Source organism: Aphidius gifuensis, linkage group LG6 (genome assembly GCF_014905175.1).
Source record: "Aphidius gifuensis isolate YNYX2018 linkage group LG6, ASM1490517v1, whole genome shotgun sequence".
NCBI lineage: Eukaryota > Metazoa > Arthropoda > Insecta > Hymenoptera > Braconidae > Aphidius > Aphidius gifuensis.
This window is the reverse complement of record NC_057793.1, coordinates 7,287,832-7,307,296: the sequence shown is the minus strand read 5'-3', so window position 1 is coordinate 7,307,296 and position 19,465 is coordinate 7,287,832. Positions and strand designations below refer to the sequence as shown.

The 19,465-nt window shown below is 24.1% G+C and overlaps 6 protein-coding genes across 8 annotated transcripts; 1 reads left to right on the top strand and 5 right to left on the bottom strand.

The window, feature by feature from the left end:
- Window positions 1-694: 694 nt before the first annotated feature.
- On the bottom strand, window positions 695-4,123 carry LOC122859148 (DNA ligase 1-like). Of its 3 annotated transcripts, none has more exons than XM_044162542.1 (5): window positions 4,027-4,123; window positions 3,891-3,944; window positions 3,648-3,731; window positions 3,363-3,576; window positions 695-3,295 (listed from the first exon to the last, which is right to left on the bottom strand). In XM_044162542.1, exons 1-5 carry the CDS (start codon window positions 4,044-4,046, stop codon window positions 728-730), a joined length of 2,940 nt encoding a protein of 979 aa, XP_044018477.1. In that variant the 5' UTR covers window positions 4,047-4,123; the 3' UTR covers window positions 695-727. The 3 variants fall into 3 exon arrangements, with proteins under 3 accessions (XP_044018477.1, XP_044018478.1, XP_044018476.1); XM_044162543.1 differs by having other exon boundaries at window positions 3,648-3,728; XM_044162541.1 differs by lacking the exon at window positions 4,027-4,123 and having other exon boundaries at window positions 3,648-3,944.
- A 954-nt stretch (window positions 4,124-5,077) lies between these two features.
- Window positions 5,078-9,772, bottom strand: LOC122859166 (ubiquitin-like modifier-activating enzyme 1). The gene is made up of 2 exons (XM_044162568.1): window positions 8,989-9,772; window positions 5,078-8,879 (listed from the first exon to the last, which is right to left on the bottom strand). Exon 2 carries the CDS (start codon window positions 7,691-7,693, stop codon window positions 5,864-5,866), a length of 1,830 nt encoding a protein of 609 aa, XP_044018503.1. The 5' UTR covers window positions 7,694-8,879; window positions 8,989-9,772; the 3' UTR covers window positions 5,078-5,863.
- Window positions 9,773-10,432: 660 nt separating this feature from the next.
- On the bottom strand, window positions 10,433-14,111 carry LOC122859737. The gene is made up of 10 exons (XM_044163419.1): window positions 14,008-14,111; window positions 13,795-13,943; window positions 13,533-13,712; window positions 13,151-13,461; window positions 12,165-12,220; window positions 11,873-12,104; window positions 11,543-11,688; window positions 11,400-11,474; window positions 11,077-11,196; window positions 10,433-10,453 (listed from the first exon to the last, which is right to left on the bottom strand). Exons 1-10 carry the CDS (start codon window positions 14,101-14,103, stop codon window positions 10,433-10,435), a joined length of 1,386 nt encoding a protein of 461 aa, XP_044019354.1. The 5' UTR covers window positions 14,104-14,111.
- Window positions 14,112-14,278: 167 nt separating this feature from the next.
- On the top strand, window positions 14,279-15,773 carry LOC122859189 (GTPase Era, mitochondrial). The gene is made up of 3 exons (XM_044162606.1): window positions 14,279-14,646; window positions 14,714-15,148; window positions 15,217-15,773. Exons 1-3 carry the CDS (start codon window positions 14,386-14,388, stop codon window positions 15,583-15,585), a joined length of 1,065 nt encoding a protein of 354 aa, XP_044018541.1. The 5' UTR covers window positions 14,279-14,385; the 3' UTR covers window positions 15,586-15,773.
- LOC122859190 (sulfotransferase 1E1-like) lies at window positions 15,716-17,053 on the bottom strand. Its single transcript, XM_044162607.1, has 4 exons — window positions 16,644-17,053; window positions 16,373-16,568; window positions 16,185-16,311; window positions 15,716-16,121 (listed from the first exon to the last, which is right to left on the bottom strand). Exons 1-4 carry the CDS (start codon window positions 16,946-16,948, stop codon window positions 15,724-15,726), a joined length of 1,026 nt encoding a protein of 341 aa, XP_044018542.1. The 5' UTR covers window positions 16,949-17,053; the 3' UTR covers window positions 15,716-15,723.
- Window positions 17,054-17,163: 110 nt separating this feature from the next.
- Window positions 17,164-18,679, bottom strand: LOC122859736 (zinc finger protein 492-like). The gene is made up of 5 exons (XM_044163418.1): window positions 18,538-18,679; window positions 18,172-18,345; window positions 17,934-18,114; window positions 17,788-17,855; window positions 17,164-17,183 (listed from the first exon to the last, which is right to left on the bottom strand). The coding sequence occupies exons 1-5, from the start codon at window positions 18,677-18,679 to the stop codon at window positions 17,164-17,166; spliced, it is 585 nt and encodes a 194-aa protein (XP_044019353.1).
- Window positions 18,680-19,465: the final 786 nt, after the last annotated feature.

Sequence of the window (19,465 nt, the reverse complement as noted above, 5' to 3'; positions counted from 1 at the left end):
ATTTTATTATATTAATTACTATTTAATATTTGAAAATAAATTATCTTAAATACAAAATATCTAATTTACAACTTGTGATTAGAAATACACTCACGTGCTTGACTAAAACAAGATATTTGTTATTTTTTTTGTATTAACTTGTTTATTCAATGTGATGAAAAATTTTAACATGTTTATAAATAAAGTCTAATTAACAACTGTTAAATATTGTAGGTATATAATAGTTATCGTTGATATAAAACGTGTATGCATAATTTGTGCCACCACCACGATGCACCACGAGATATTGTACACCTGATCACGCACTTTTGTTTTTATTTTTTTTTCAACAACAAACTCACTACTTACACTCGCAAGCAACCAGTCACACAGACACAGAGAGTCATCACAATTCGCTCACACTATTGAAATAATATCGCATATATAAAAATAATAATAATAATTATCATTATAAGTAAATAAAAATATTTATCTGCACCTGTGCGTGCACGTGTGTGCCTGTATAAATTGTCAAAAGAAAAAAAAAATGAATTAATCAAAGTAAAATTTAATTAAAATTCTTATAGAAAAATTTCACTTGTAAAAAAAAAAAAGTATAAAAAAAAAAAGATGGAGGCATATAAATAAATTACTATTTATTATAATTTAAAAAAATTAATTATAATTTATTCATCGCAAATATTGGATCATTTGAAAATAAAAAATTAAGAAAAAATAAAACTAAAAATTAATAATCATCTTCATCAACATTAGCAGAATTGTTAGCTTGTTGATTAATAATTTGTTCTTGATTATTATACATATCAGCAATTTGTTGGGCTGATGTTGCATCTTCAGGATTTTTATCATCACGAATTTTAATGAATCTTGGAAATCTTAATGATATACCTTTTGATGAATCAACAATACCAACAGCAGCAGTATGAACTGGTGACAATGATAAATCAGCACATTTAATTTCCCAAACTTGTACTGGTTCAAACCAATGATCTGGCTCTAATGATGAATCAACACGATAATATGATTTACCAGTTTTAACAATATGATCTTTTAAAAATTCCGTATGTTTTGTTAAATCATCCTCAGAAAAACCAGTACCAATTTTACAAATACTTTGATATTCTTCATTTGTTGAATCATAACATGCCAACAAAAAACCACCATATGTACCAGTTCTTTTACCTTTACCAATATAACCACCAATAACAACAACATCAATTGTATCACCAATACCTTCCAAATAATCTTTTTTTAGCTTCAACCAATTTCTTGATCTTTTTGCAATTTCATATGTTGCATCTTCATCAAGTGTTTTAATCATTAAACCTTCACAATTACCCTTGATACTTTCTTCTAAAAATTCTTGTACTTCTTCAATTTTTGTTGTGTCAAGACATGTTGCAAATTTCCATTCACCTTCAATTTCTTCAAAATGATTTTTTAATAAATCACGTCTTTTTGAAAATGGCTCTTGTACAAGTGATTCACCATTTAAATATAATAAATCAAACATAAATACACATACTTGTACTTTAATATCTGATTCATTTGCATTTTTACGTTTTCTTGTACTCAATATTTGGAATGGTAATATTTGTTTTTTATCATTATCCCAAGCAACACTTTCACAATCTAGAATACAACTTTTAATTTTATCACGATTTAATATATTTGTTAAACGTTTTATAATATCAGGATATTTTGATGTATTATTTTCTTGATTACGTGAATATATTGTTATATTACCATCATCATCAACATGTATTTGTGCTCTTTCACCATCATATTTCCATTCACATGTAAATTTCAAACCATCAAAACGTTTTAATACTTCTTGTACACCTTTTGTTGGATGTGCAAGCATTGGTTTTAATGGTACACCTGGACGTAGCTTACATTTATTTGGTAATTCATAAACACCATCATTAAATATAACTGGTATTATTAAATTATAATTTGGACATTCACAGTATGTTGTTTTAATAATTAATGATATTTTATCATATTTTTCTTTAAATTTATCAGCTGTTAAATTTTTACTGGCATCAATTATTTCTGGTGGATAATTACTTTGATTTGGTGGTGTTAATGTACATGCCATTGATAATGCTGATAGTACTGATTGTTCAGCAAGACCAATACGTAGCTTACCAGCTAATGAACGTATTAAAAATTTTGCTTCACTTTCACGACATGCTACAAATAGTGATTGTATTTTATTAACTTTTTTTTCAACTGATGAACTACCAGATAAATTTGCAATTTCACGTAGCTTTGTAAATACATGACTGACCATTAATGGTGATGGTTGTACCATAATACGTTGATTTGAACGTGAATTTTCAGCAACACTACCAATATCACCAATTTTATGAATATCAGATTTTATTTGTGACATTGTACGACCAGTACATTGAGCAATTGCTTTCATTAATGTTGTATCAGCAAGACCAAGTTCTATACCTTCATATGATGGTGCTAAACTATTTAAACATAAATAAATACTTGGTAATAAATCATCTGGACTTAGTACTATTACTGAACGATAATAATTTGCAAGTATATCAATCATTTTTAAACGTGAACTTGTGTCTTCAATTAATTCAAATGTTTTTGTTAATGCAATGTATGGTACTTTTTCATTTTTTTTCCAACATGCATCATCAATTGGATGATATTTTTTAGCACTTGGATCATATTTTATTTCTTGTTGTGCTTCTGTTTTATCTTGTTTTTTACCGAAAAATGCACTCATATTTTTAGCTGGTTTTTTTGATGATGTTGGAGATGATTTCTTTTCTTCATCTTTTACAGAATTTTTTTTTGGTGATGATTTATCATTATCATCTTCTTTTTCTGTATTTTTTTCATCATCATTTGTTGAAGGTTCTTCTGATTTTGCTGTTGTTTTTTTATCTGGTGATAATGATTTTTCTTTTTTATTTGATTTTTCTGTTTTATCTTGTTTTTTACCAAAAAATGAACTCATATTTTTAACTGGTTTTTTTGATGATGATGGAGATGATTTTTTGTCATCATTTTTTACAGAATTTTTCTTAGATTTTTTTGTTGGTGATAATTTATCATTATTATCTTCTTTTTCTGTATTTTTTTTATCATCATCTGGTGAAGATTCTTCTGAATCTGCTGTTGTTTTTTTAGCTGGTGATAATGATTTTTCTTTTTTATTTGATTTTTCTTCACAATCTGATTCTGAGTCTGATGATATTGTTAATTTTCCATTGTTAGAAGTTGATTCATCTGTTGCCTCATCTTTTTCTGGAGTAACTTGAGTCTAAAAAATTATTAAAATGTCATAAAATTGTCATGTCAAGATTAAAAAAAAAATTAATTAAACTTACTTCTTCATCACTAGATGATGGCTCAATAATTCTAGCTCTTTTTTTAGTTGATTTTTTAACAACAACTTCATCTTTTTTATCCTCAAAAAATTTAGATTTATTTAAATTTTTGATTATACTCGTTTCTGGCTTAGGTTTTTTCTTATTAGAGTCTAATTTTTTTACTGTTGATTTAGTTTTTTTAACGATATTATTTTTTTTCGTTGGTGGAGAACTGTTTGGAGTATAAATAATTAATAATAAATATTTTAAATAATTATAATAACAAGTTAATAAATTATTTACCTGGGACTGTTGTCGGTTTTATTATCTCTCTTTCTTTTTCCTTCAACAGCATCATCAACAACATCACTGACTTTGGCTTTACTACTGACATTAACATACCAATTACAAACATGAGCAGTTATAAAACGTGTTGATTCATCATGTAAAAAAATAGCATTTGAATTTAAATTGAACATACGTCCAATGTTGTAGAATAATTTTAATATTTTATTTATTTAATTTTGTCAATTTTAAACAACATACCTTGATGTATTGTTATCCTTATTTTCTGATGGCTCAATTTTTTTAAAAAATGAACTTTAATTTGAAACAAATAAAAATTACAATATTATTATCATTTATTTGTTTAATTATTTGTTATTATTATAAATTAACTTACGTTATTGAACGTTGAGCCATTTTAATTCTGTTTCTGTAATTGTAAAATGTAAAACAATGTAAAATATTATGGATTTTCTAACCACAACAATCACAACTGATCAATGATCATAACATTTTCACTTATTGCGCGGGAAAAATTAAGGCAAGTTTTTATTGTAACAATTGGCGTCGATAAAATTTATTGTCGCTGAGAAAAATTTTTTTTTTTGCATAATCAAATTGTAATTAATTTATATTTTATTTATTTGTATAAATAAATAAACAATGACTTGAATTGATCACTTAAAAAAAATTAATTATCAATTATTTGACAAAAAAAAAATTATAAAAAAATAACTTCAGCGATAATTTTTTTTTTTTCTACAATTATTGTTAAACAATTTAATGTTAAACAACAATCTATCAAAACAATAATAATTATTTTATTATTTATCTATCCAATTGTTAATTAATTATTAAATTTTTCATTTAATTTTATCTTAAAATTATTTATACTTCTCACAGCTGTCGCATTCCAAATTAATTAAAAACAATTTTTCAAGAAGAATCTTCATTTGTTAATTAGGAAATTCTTGATTATCAAATTTGCAGTTTTTCAAAATAAATTTTACATGCACCTACATGGACTCTTCAATGACCAGACATAAATCTTAGATTTAAAATTCATGGTCATCTTAAAACAACTGTAAAAAAAAACACTAACTAAGTAAAAAAAAAAATTTTAAATCAACAAGGAACAATAATTAAAAACACAACAATAATAAATAATTATTTTTTTTTTACATTTTATATATTTTTTTATCACTTGCAATCCAAACACATTTATGTATCGTGTATATTTTCAGAAAAAAAATAATAAACAATAAATATCCATACTAAAGTCATCTAGAATAAACAAAATATGTTTTTTTTTTTTTTTTTTTTTTCATCTATAAAAACATCTACAAATGTTTAAACAAATTTGCTTATCCATTGACTATTATTATTTTTATATTTTTATTTATCAAAAAAGCATTATCAGACACTCTTTTTTATTGTTTTTTTTTTACAAAGTTAAATGCAAGAATTTGTTGACTTAACAATCGAAATTTTTAAATCAATGATTAATTATTATTGATATTATTACGACTATTGTTTATTAATTTTTAATAGACAATTGAAATTATTTTTTATCATTTTTTTCTTCTCGATGAATTTTTTATATTTTTTTTTTTTTCAATTATTTTTTATTATCAAAGTCGCTGTTGTTTGGAAATTATAATTATTTATAAATAAAAGCATGTTTTATCTATTTTAAAAATCGGTGGATGAGTTTAGTTTTATTTTTTTTTATATATGTGAAAAAACACAGTAGAAAAAGACTATTTTTCTTTATTTTTCTTTTCAATTATTTCTTATAATTATTTTAAATTTTTAAATGTTGTTATTGATTTTAATTATAACTATATTCGTTTAAACTACACATACATTTTTTTTTATTTTTTAATTATTAATTTTTTATTTTGCAAAACAAAACAAAAAAAAAATAGAAAAAAGACAGTTTTATTATTATTTTTTTTTTAATTTACAGTTGACTCTATGAACAATGGGAGCAGCCAAGTTTTTTTCTTGATATAATTATTTTTAATTATTATTATAAAAGAAAAAGGAAAAAAAAAAAACAGTCAACAAATTATTTTGAACAAATGAATGTTAAAGAAAATAAAATAAAAAGACTACAAAATTTGCTCTTGAATTATTACTAATAGTAATAGTAAATATAGAAAAAAAAAAAAAAATATTAATATTGATTTGAAAATAATATAATGATAATGATAATTCAAATGATGATTAATTTATGGTAAAGTATATCTGACATATGGTACTTCAACATCATTACCATCTTCATCATTGCAGCAAAGTTCAAAAACAAGTGCACGTACATGTGGTTCAAGTTTTTTCTTTGATACTTTTTTAACAACTTCAGACATTGGTAGACCCATACGTTCTTGACACTTGGCTTTAGCCATGAAAAATGAATACAACATACAAACACCCTGTGACAACATTGTTACTTCTAATTTATGTTCATTTTTAAAATAATCCAAAAATTCTCTCAATGTCATTTCACCTTTGACCTCAAATCTATCCCATAGTGTCCATTCAGTATCGTAATATTTAAGCTTTGGTGCTGATATTGGCTCAGAAAAACCAAAAAATGGTAATGCAAGATTAACAAAACCATTTTTATATAATGTTAAATCAGTAAAACCACGTGCTAATTTTAATAATTCAAAACAAACAAGACCAGCAACAACAGATGTTGTTGTTGCAATTGCTGGTATTATTTTACCAGCAATAAGTTTACTTTTATGACGATCAGCAGCTGGTATATTATAATTTGCAGCACGTAAATTTGATGCAGCAACAATAAAATCAATATGAAAATTACTATCATCATCTTTTTCAAAATCTTGTGGATATATTTTAAGACCATTAAGCTCATTTGGTTTTGGTAATTCTTGTTGTAATTGTATTAATCTATCATGATCAACATTACCACTACCATTTGATGATTGTACTTGTGCATCATTTTCAGCAATTTTAACACCAGATTTTGGCTCAAATACTGGTACTTGTATTTTAGATACAATATTTTTAATATCATCATAATTACGATTAATATCAATACCATAAATTTTAGCTTTTAAATTAGCAGCAGCAACAATATAATCAATATGTAGCTGATTATTAATATCAAATTGTAGAGGTACTGGACAACGTTTTGGTCCTGACCAAAATGGTTGACCACTTGATGTTATTTGATCTTGTGGAAAATTAAATAATAATTGACGTATTTGATTATTATATTGTTCTTGCCAATGATAACGTGCCCATTTAATACAATCATTAAATGTATTTGGTCTATCATCAACAAGTGCTGTTTTAACTGATTCTAATACTTCAAGTGGTTGTACACCAGGTAATTTAAGTGTTCTATCAATAAATTGTGAATCAGCAATATATTGAGCAGCATTTTCAGCTGATTGACGAAATAAACCTTCAAAATTATCACGTGCCCATTGTAATGTATGTTCAATTGCATTTGGAAAATTTTTTAATGTACATATTGGTATTGATTTTTCTGGTGGATCTTGTGATGAACTATATGATTCAGTTAAATGTGGTACAACAATTTGTGTATTACCTTTTGTACCAAGTGTACCTGATTCTAATAATGGCTTACGATAATAAACACAACGACGATCCATATAAATACGTGCATCAACATTATCTAATGCATTTGCAACACCATCAAGATTATTAAAAAAATCATCATTATATACTTTTTCAGTATCTGGACCAACACGATTTTCATGTGATACAACATTCATCATTGGATTCATTTCTTTAATAACACGTGCTGCTGTTGATGATTTAGCTTTTTGTACATCTGTTGGTCTAAATAAAAATTGACGATTTAAATTTGATTTTTCAATTAAATCCATATCTGTTACTGTTATACAACCATCATTTGCACCAATACCAAGCATTGCAAAATTTTTTAATAATTCACAACCAATTGCACCAGCACCGCCGTGAACCGTGCCAATCAGCCTCCTCAATTGGTAAACCAATTGCATCGCCAGCCAGAACATGCTTTCATAACTTCTTGTGTACCGCATTGCAGCATGTCATCTTATTTTTTCAATATCAAACCCCTTTAGTAATAAATTCATCAGCATCATTTTGATTCCATGAACGTGGTGTTTCAAATATATTATGTGCCAATATGTAATTGTTGTGGATTATCAAATTTACCTCCTAATAAATTCATTGATTCAATTTTTTATTGATTTTGGCATTTTAACTTGTGTTACAATACCACCTCTTTGATATTCAGAAAATGATGTTGTATCACCAATTGAAAATGTATATGGACCAAGTACTTTTATTTGACGTGGTTCACAATTATTTAATTCAATCATACCTTGAATTTCAGTAAATGTTACAAAATCACCATCTTCCATACCGTGTCTTGTATCATCAAGACATGTTACAACACCAACATTATCATTTGATATACTTGCAATCATTGCTGTTACTGGTGGTTCACCATTTGTATCAACAACATGAAAATCATTACCAAAATCACAAAATACTTGTGAATATAAACCACATGTATCAGCAATTATTAATGCTTTATTATATTTTCTAATAATATCAGATATTCTTAATTGTTCATCCAGTGTTGTTTCAGTTAATACAATTATTTCATATTTTTTTAATGCTTCTTCATCTAATTCACCATCATAAATACGAGTTGGTACATAATTATTTAATTCAGATAATTTTTGACAACAACTTGTTGCACGATTTTTACCAATATCATTATCACTCAAATAAAATTGTGAATTTAAATCACTTATTTTAGTTAATTTATTGTCATGTAATGTTACTGATTTAACACCACCAAGTATAACATTTTTAGCAATTTCAACACCAAGACCACCAAGACCAGATATTAAAACATTTGATGTTGCCATACGTCGCATTGCTTCATGTCCAAGTACATAAAGTTGACGTGAATAAAGTCCTTCATCAATTTCACTTCCACTTTTTGATGATGATGATCCATTTTTAGCCATTTCAATATTATTTACCGATTCCTCGGCGACTCCCGGTGTAGCAGCAATGCGTCGCTTCTTTGCTGGGGGGTCAACGGAACTATCAACAACTTCAGCACTAGACATCGGACTTTACGAAATCCGTTTTTAAACTTTTTTATTCTTTATTTTTATTAACTCTATCACAAACTTTCACCTGACTGTCAGGGTCTTGTATTTTTTTTTTCTTCCTCAACTTGTCAATCTGAAATTGAATATAATCATTATTATTATTATTTTTATTATCAACTTTATTTATTATCAAATAGAAAATTTATTAATTAATTTTCTTTTTAATTAAAGGTTACAATTACCTGATTTTTAATTATTTTGTACTTTTTTTTTTTAAGGAATTTTTAAATATCCAAATGATTTATTTTTAATTTAATAAATTTTAGGATGATGCACAAACACGATTAGACACGTTCGGACGACAATAAATTTGACGGGTTCCCGTTAAATTTTGCTAAAACCACGGGTGTACTAAAATTTTAGGGATAGAAATTTCGAGATGTTTTCTTTTTTTTTTCTCTTTTTTTTTTTCTACAGATGTTGGGGATTTTTTGGGGGGTGAGGAAAGGCGGGCTGTTTGCCAAATTTTTTTAAAAATAATTTTGATGATTTGTCAAATTTTACACACAAATTTTGATATTATTTTTAATATTATTATTATTATTATTTTGTTTGTTTAATATCCGCTTGACAACACGCACTTTGCTCACAATTTTTTTTTTTTTTTCTCAATAATGAAAATAATATTGCTATTAATGTTTTTTTTTTATTTTTGTTTTTTAATTGTTTAATTTGATATTTTATACACTCAATGCACTTGAATTGTTTTTAATTGTTTATTGTTTTTTTTTTTTTTTTTGTAATTTGAAGAATGGGAGTGGTTTGGAGTATTTAGTGATGATTAATTTTCACTGATTTTATTGTCTTTGATGTAATATTTTAGTTTTAATTTTTTTTTTATTTTTAGAGTAACACAAAATGAAACTGAACGGAACGATGACTCTTGAGATAATGAGACTTTGTTCACGGGATATTTTTTATATTTTGTTGGAGGGATTGAATGGAAAACACACGAAAAAAAAAAAACAGAACTATTTTTATTTTTTTTATTTATTTATTTATAGATGACTGGATACACGTCGATAAAAATGTTATCTTTTCAATTAACATGGTGGAATTGCGGGAATTATTTAAATAATAATATATATTATTTTAATAATTATAATAATTAATATTAATTGATGTGATTTCTATATAGAAATATTTTTTTAACAATGATTACGTTTGGAAAAATTTACAGAATTTCGAAAAAAAAATTATAGAATTGAAAAAAAATTAAAAATAATTGAAATTAAATATTAAAACTTTTAGGACAATTAGATTTAGATGTTGTTTAAATATTAGAAGCATAATATCATGAAATTTTTGTTTAGAAATATTGTTTTTAACAAAGCTGATCTGCAGTGAAAAATAAAAATAATTAAAATGAAGTTGTTAAATTTTCAGGGTAATTATATTTCGTTGTAGTTTAGAAAAAAATCGAAATTATTCGAAAGATAAAACTAGCAGAATTAAAAAGAACAAAAGAAAATACAAACTTTATTTTTAATAATATTTTCTCTCGGAGAGAAAACAATTTTAATATATTTTTTTTTTAATTCAATTATCAAACTTTTAACAAAATTACTTATTATTACTTGACTTTTTATAAATATACAAATTAATTTTTAATTAAAACTTGTTTAATTATCCAGTCATACTTTTTAACTTTTTAAAAACAATAATTTTTTTAAAATTTATAACAATTTAATTTAAAACATGATGAAATAATAATTTTTTTTTTTTAAATCTAAATTACCAATTAAATTATATTACAATTTAGCTATACTTTTTCATAATTTCTTATTAAATGAATATTAAATTTGAAACTCAACATAAATAAACAATTTAAAATTCAACATAAAAAATAAACAATTTATAATTTAATAATATTAATCATTTAATCATATTTAATTTATGATTAAATTAATTAATCAAATAACAGCTCCTAAAAATAAAAACCATCAATAAATAAATTAATAATAATTTAATAAATAAACCTAATTACTTACAATTTTTAAAATATCATTGACAATTTTATTGTCAATCAATTCAGCCAATAAAAGTTCATCAATATATTTTTTTAATTCAACAATCATTTTGCTAAATGGTAATCCAATGCTCCATGAATTTGAATTTTCATTATTTTTTCTATATAAATTTCTCATTTTATTATCAATGATAAATTCAATCATCGGTGTCATTTGTTCAACACAATTACTAATTAATTTTTCAGTAAATATAAAAAAATCATTTTGATAATATTTTGCCATTATCGCTGAATTAATTACATTGTAATTTCCTGAATAATCAAGACATGATTTTAGTGTATTTATGTATTCCTTGCGTTTTAAAAATTCCAATATTTCTGATAAACAATTGAAAATATTTGTCCAGCAATACGATGGCATCTAAAAATTAAAAATCATTCTTTTATTCATATAAATTTTGCTGTTAAATTAATTTTATAATTTACCCTTTCAAGAACAGTAACAATAGCTGGATAAATTAATTTTGAAATAATTTTCTTAGCTTCAGTTTGATTTTTAAATTGTTGCATTTTAACAACAGGACATATTGAATGCTCCTGTAAAATAAAACACAAAAACCAAACTGCAGAATTTGCTGTTGAATTATTACGAAGTGAATAAAATATATCCATCAATGGAAAAATAACTGGATCATTGCACTGAAAGAAAAAGAAAAACAAATTTAACAAATGAAAATTCAATGAACATGTTGATAAATATATTTTACCTCTTCATCAAAAACAATTTGATTGAGAAATATTTGTTTGAGACATTCAAAACAAACGTTTGATAATTTATCATCATTATCCAATAAATTAGCTTGATGAAAAAGTTGTTGAATTGTTTTTTTATTATCCACAAATATTCCAACAACTGAAACAATAAAAAATCATTTATTATTTATTTTTTAAACAAATAAAATTTTGTTTTTTTTTACCTCTTGAATCTTGAATTTTTAATGCCTGTTTTAACATTTCACATAATTGCTTGATAACAAGTATTTTTGTTTCAATTTCAAGATCATGATTTTTGAAAATATTATGTAAACTAATTGAACAACGAAATAATAATTCTTTTGAAAATTTTTTATATGGTAAATCATTGACTAGCTTTAAATATGTTTTAATATTATTTTCATTTTCTTTTGTATAACTCATCAGGACATTTGACAACTTGTGCCAAATAATTTCACGTGTTTTTTCTTTTCTCGATTCAAGCTGAAGTAATTCTTTAATTTCTTTGAATGATTTATCAACAATTAATTTGTCTGGATGAACCTCAATGATATTCTGTACCAAAAAAAAATTATAATTAACATTTTTTAATTTATAATTATTTATTTTACTAACCAATAGAATGTGAAGAATTTTATCTCGACAAACATGAACAGACAATGCTGATATGTCTTCAAATTTAAGCCAAAGTTCAATAATTTTCATTTTAAAATCAATTGTAAATTGATTATTTATAAGAACAAAATAGATAATTGTCGAATTATGATAATAACAATTTTCAATTCCATATTTATTTGTCATTTTAATTAACTTTAATAACGATGAATTTGTTTTTAAATTTCTTACTTCATCAGTTGTACTGACAAATGATAATTCCTGAAAAAAAACCAACAACAACATTATCATCATCAAGTTAATTATTTAAACAATTAAAAATAACAAAATAAAATTTAATTCTTACAGCAAACAGCATCCAGATGGCTTTTAACAATGTTGGCTGGACAACAGGCTGCTTGTCAAAATGATCAATCATGTCAATAGTATCACTCAAATCAAATTCAACACTGTTTCTATTTGACAAAATAAATAAACAAATTAATAAATATCAAACAATTAATTATGCTTTAAACAAACTCACTCTCCAGTTGCACTTTTGTGAAAAAATATAAGAAGCATCAATGTATCACGTGATGTTAAATCATCAGATGATGTGATTGATTGATTAATAAATTTTTTAAATTCATCAATACCACCAATCCATTTATCAGCAGATAAATGTTTAATTGATAATTCAATTAATAATCTTGATAATAAATATCCAATTTTATATTTAAATTCATTTTTTGATAATGGTATAAATTTAACAAAATGTTTTAAATATCCTTGTGTTGCTAAATCCTCTGAAAATTCAGCAATTCCATCAAATTCAAATTTATAAATTTGACAAAGACAATTAATATAATTTTCTAATATTTTTTTAGATATATTTGTTGTTATTTCTAATGTTTTAATATAAAATGATATATTTTTCATGATTATTGTTGATATTGTTGACATTATATTTAATAAATATTCTGAATATTCAGATAATTTAAATGAACGACATATTTTTGCTGATTTATAAAATATTATTAATAATAATTCAATAGCACGTTGATAAATTGTATCATTTGGTAATTCTTTTTGTACATCAATTATTTCCATTAATGCATTTGTTATTTTTTCAAATAATTTTACAATTTCTGTAAATTCAGCTTTATCCTTAATTGTGTTACCATAATTTAAAACAATACATGTTAATTTTGTTGCTGATATTGTAAATCCATGATCAACAAGATTTAATTCATTTATGTATTTTGTCAAACGTATTATGTCACATATTTTTGGTAACTGTTGTCTCGAAGCTTCAGCTCTAAAATTATAATTTATTTAAACCATAATTATTATAAAATAAATAAATTAAAATATATATTTATTTTTTACCCAGATAAAATTGTGTTGAGTGCTCTATTTAATGCTCTTAATTGTTTTTCATTTTTGCCACTTTTTGATTGATTTATCATTAAACCAATTTTCAGTAACATGTCCACTGTCTCTTGGACAAATTCTTTGCTAAAAAAATATTTACTCTCTGACAAATCTGGAGCAAGATTTAATATTGATCTAAAATTGTGGAAAAAAATGTAAATTAATATATGAAAAATCAACATAAAAAATTGTAGATAAAAAGTAACAAAGCAATTACATCATGAGATCATTTGATGAAGTTGCCAAAGTTTCTGTGTACAGTATCCTGGTGATGTCAAATTTCATCAAGTCATCAATCAATTTGCTTCGACTTATTTGATCATTTGATAAGTCTAGAGTATTTTTAATTTCTTCAACGGCAATTATCTTTAACATTATTAAAATTGATTATGTCTTGGTAAATAATAAAATATATTGTTAATTTATTTACCTGACGGACTAATTCACCAGATAATAAATTTTTTTTTACTTCTTGAAGATTTATGATGTTCATGTTTTGATTGTTCTTGTTGTTGTTGTTCATCATTCTCGGGATTCTCGGAATGGAATAAAAAATGAAAATAAATCAAATAAATATGTAATTCAGCTTGAAAGGGGAAAATGGGAGCTAAAATTCTACTGAATTTCCAAAGTCCTAACTTATCAACAGATGTAAAGTAACACCTGCATCAATCTCTGCCATTTTGATAATCATAATAAACCAGTGGTCTTGCATTATCAAACGTGTGTGCCGATTATAAAAAAAACAATATAAAAAACATAACCCAACTGAAATAAATCATTAACAATCAAATAAAAAAAAAGCAAAATGATTATGACAATTGGAAGAAATATATTTCGTATAAAAACAAGATTTTCTAGATATTATTCATTAAATATTAATCCAACAATAACAGACAATGTCAATCAAAATATCCATGCATTGTCAAATACCAATGACATCATTGTTGAACAAAATTGGGAGCATAAACAAATACGAAGAGACACTGATAAATCATTGAGAATTGCAATTCTTGGTTTGCCAAATGTTGGAAAAAGTACATTAATAAATCGTCTTGTTGGTCGTCCAGTAAGTATATCATAAAATACATCTACTTGAATAATTCAATAACAACATTTTAAATAAAAAATTTTAGGTTTGTGGAATGTCATCAAAAGTTCATACAACAAAAAAAAAATTAGATGCTATTTATATTGAGGATGATACACAATTAATATTTGTAGATACACCAGGTCTTGTGACAAATCATGATTTTAAAAAATTTAAACTTAACCCGACATTTAAATGTGACATTGATAAATCATTATCAAATTGTGATATTGTTGGTATTGTACAAGATGCATCACATCCATTTAAATCAAGTAAAATTGATGAAAGAATAATGGTTTGTTTAAAAAAGCTACCACCAAATTTACGTTCAATATTAATATTAAATAAAATTGATAAATTAAAAAGTAAAAAAAAATTACTTGAACTTGTTGATGTACTAACTGGTGCAGATAATTGGCCAAATTTTTCTGATGTTTTTATGGTATCTGCATTAAAAGATGATGGTGTTATTGATATACGAGTAAGTAATTTATTTTAAACCACATAAGAACAACCAAATAATTTAATTAACATTTGTTTATTTTCTAGAATTATCTTTTGGATATGTCTGAAAGTCGTGATTGGGAATATGATCCAGAAACAATAACAGATTCACCACCAGAAAAAATAGCAACTGAAATTGTACGTTCAAAATTTATGGATGCATTACCTGAAGAGTTACCTTATTCAGTTGGTGTTGGTATTGAACATTTTGGCACACTTCCAGATGGTAGTATGTCAATTGTTGTAGCAGTAAAATGTCCAACTGATAGAATATCTAAAATTGTCATGGGTAAACATGGTGCACGTGTTAAAATTGTTGCTATACAAGCTGAACAAGAATTAAGCCAAGTATTTAAAACAACAGTTAGACTAAAAATTGCTATTAAATTTTCAGATAAAAATGAACTTTGCTAATTTAAAAAAAAAAAACAATTACTTTTTGTTTTTTATTCTAGTGTTTAACATAATTTTATTTGTAATTTTTTCTTTTTTTTTATCTGTAAATAAATACAATGTTTAATGTGAAATTTAATGTGAAATTTAATGTGAAATTTATAAATTATTATTATTTAAAAGAGGAAAATATAAATCAGTATCACAAAGATTTTTTTCAATCCATTTATCAGCTTGTTTTTCAAGTTCATCGCTAAATGTTTTAATCCATGTGCCACTTTTTCCATTTCTAACAAATGAATCTGGTTCAATAATACCACAATCACGAAGCTCAGATGAATTAACCATTTGATTATTACGAAAATTATTGATATTTAAATAGCTTGTTAATTTATTTATTTGATCATTTGTATAATTTTTACCCAAAAAATTTGATACTTTTCTTATTGTTGATGGAAAATCATCTTGCATTTCTTCGTAAAACATAAATAACATATTTGGATTATGTCTTTTTGACCATGCTTCTTTTAAATGTTCCCAGTAAGGACTCCAAGGTGCTGAAAAATACAACAACAAAAATTAATTTTCAAATAATTTTAATCATGTGTAATTTGTCTTACTCAAATTATCTTGAAAATAATTCCAAAATTCTTCAAAATTTCCTTGGTAACCTTGGGTCTTGATGCTTCTGTTTAAATGGTACCAAGACACAGCAACATCTTTTGGATTTCTTGCAACATATACAATCTGTTTGATAGAAAAAAAAATTAAAAACAATATTTAATTTTTATTAAATAATTTTTGGTACCTTGCAGCCAACATTTAAAATTCCAGGCAAAAGACTAAATGGAAAATGTGATTTAATAAATCTTGGTGATGAAATATTTTCCAATACTTCATATCCAGGTTCAGCAATTTTTCTAATGAGATTTTTTTTATCCTCATCGTTTTCATTGAGTTTTAAAAATTCGTCAGTTAATTCTGGATGATTGAACATGCTGAATCTATTTAAATAATAATCTTGTTAATTTATCTATATATTTTTGATGTTGATATTTTTTTTTATAAATAATACCAACTCTAGAAATGGAAATCTTTCAGCAAGTAATACATTTCCAGCAGTATCAAAATCTAAATTATTAGCAATAAGCCAAACAAGTTCTTGTGTCCATGTTGTACCTGATCTTGGATATGATAATACCCAAGTATCATCAGATCTTGCTTTAAAATTATAAAAATTTTTACCTTGCTCCAAATATTTGTATGGAAAAAACCATTCTTTATCACCAACTTTAACCCAACCAGTTCGTTCACCCTTAAATACTTTTAACATTTCTCTTGTTTTTTTAGCATCAAGTAATTTAACTTTTGGTGATAAATCCATTTTAAATTACTTTTAATATTTTATTTTTAAAATGATAACTGTGAACGTTGACTGTTCAGCGAGAAAGTCGAAATACTTGTGAATCGTTAGTTATTAAAATGAGTGAAAGTTTTGTTTTTTAATGAATCATAATGACCTAAATTTTATTCTTTCTCTTTGCTAACAGTTTTCGTTTTTTTTCTTCATCATTTACGATATTTAAAAAACATCTAAAACTAATAAATTTCACTACGTACTATAACACTTAAATAAATGAAAAACAATTTATAAATAAATTTGCAAACAACGTTGTTATTATTATTATTTGTTTTTATTTTTATTTTTGTAATTATTCATAGGAACTTTTCCATTATAAATATGTAAAAAAAATATATGACACACTTTTATCAGTCTTGATAAATTATTTATAAAAAAAATTATAAATTATTGTTATAAAAAATATGGAAATGTATATTTTCCTTCATTTTTCAAGGCACTTATGGAAGAAATAGCTCCTTGGTTCATTGAAACAATAATTAAAACTAAAAAAAAAAAATTAAATAATTTACTAAGAAAATAGTAAATTTGAGGTAGTTGATTGATCAATTAATTGATTAAATTTAATGATATTTAAAACGCCTTGATGCTGATGACACTTTCAGAAATGACAGCTTTATCAGAAGAAAAAGTTAATTTTTCATTTTGTATTTTATCAATAGCTTGATTATCATTGATAAAATTATTTTCATTTAAAGACGAAAATGTTGAATAATTAATATCATTATTTACAATATTTAACTTTGATGATTTTGAACGATTAAAAATATTTTTTAAATCAGGATTTGATAAAAATAATTCACATTTTTTAGTATGTGATTTCATGTTGTCCTGACGATTGAATGCTTTTTCACATCCTGGACAAATAAATCTACAAATAAAATTTAAAAATAAATAATTTATTAATAATTTGTGTTAACTGATAACTGATAATAATAAAAAAACATACCTCTTATCACTGTGAACAGCTTTATGAGCAGCTAAATGTGATTGTTGTGCAAATGATTTATCACAAACATCACATTTGTATTTTCTAATTCCTTGATGTTTTAATATATGTTCTTTTAATATATGACTACTTTTATAAACATTTGTACATAAATGACATTTATATTGTGCATCAAAATGTACTTTTAAATGATTATTAAGTGCTTTTTTAGATTTACTTTTTTTTTCACAATATGAACATGTATAATCATGTGAATGTACACTATCATAATGTTTGCTAACAGCTTCAATTGTTGTAAAATGTTGTGAACAATATTTACATATTAAATTTTTATCTTTATTATGTGTTAAAATATGTACTCTTAATCTACCTTTTGAATAAAATTTACGTTTACAAATATCACATGTTACATCTTTAATTTTTTTATGTGTTTCATTGTGATAATTTAATACTTGTCTACTTGAACTTTTATAATTACAATAATTACATTTAAATGGTTTAACACCAGTATGAGTATTTAAATGTTCATCAAGTAAAACAGATGTAGCATATTTTTTATTACAAAATAAACAGTTGAATGGTTTTATTTTTAAATGACATTTACGTATATGACTACGTATATTTGTAACAGTTAATGTATTAAAATTACATTTATTACATTTATATGGTTTCATATCAAAATGTCCCCAGATATGTACTTGACATTTATCCATTCGTGGATATATTGTATCACATATTTTACACATAAATTTTTTACGATCAATTATTTCAATTCTTTCTAATACTTTTTTTTCATCAACAGCTGACATATCTATGTTGTAATATTCTTCAATTTTTTCTTTATCTTCTTTACTTATTAAATCTGATATTTTTCCATACAAACTATTTTTACGAACCTTTGATATATTTAAATTTTCATAATAATTAACTGGTAATTCTGTCTTGTCATCAACAGTTTTTATTTTATTATTTTCTTTATTATTAATGCCTGTTAATGATGATGATGTATTTGTTTTTAATTCATTTTTAATATTCAAATTTTCAGATTCAGGTGTATCAATTGGCTTTTCATTTTTACCATTTGAATTTGTTGAATAATTTTCATCATTATTTAATTCTTGTTTTATTTTTATTATTTTTTCAAATATATTATTATCATTTTCATTATTTTTTGATGATATTTCTTGATTTTTATTTGATGGTTTGTTATTTTTATATAATTTTGAATTTAAAAATAAAGGCTGATAAGCTTCAAGATTTGATGTAATATTTTCAGATGATATTTCACTAAGAACATTTTTAGATTTTTTTTTAAAGACTGGTACTGTTGATGAATCATTTTCTTTGTCAGAGTTTTTTTCAATTTCTACAGTCTCTAAATCAACATCAGTAATTTTCTGTTTACCCTAAAAATTTAGATAATATTTATAAAAAAATATTGCTTAAATTGAAAATTATATTAATTAATTTTACCTGAAAAAGTTTTTGAGTTTCCTGACAATTTTTATAAAAATCCACAAGAAATTCCAATG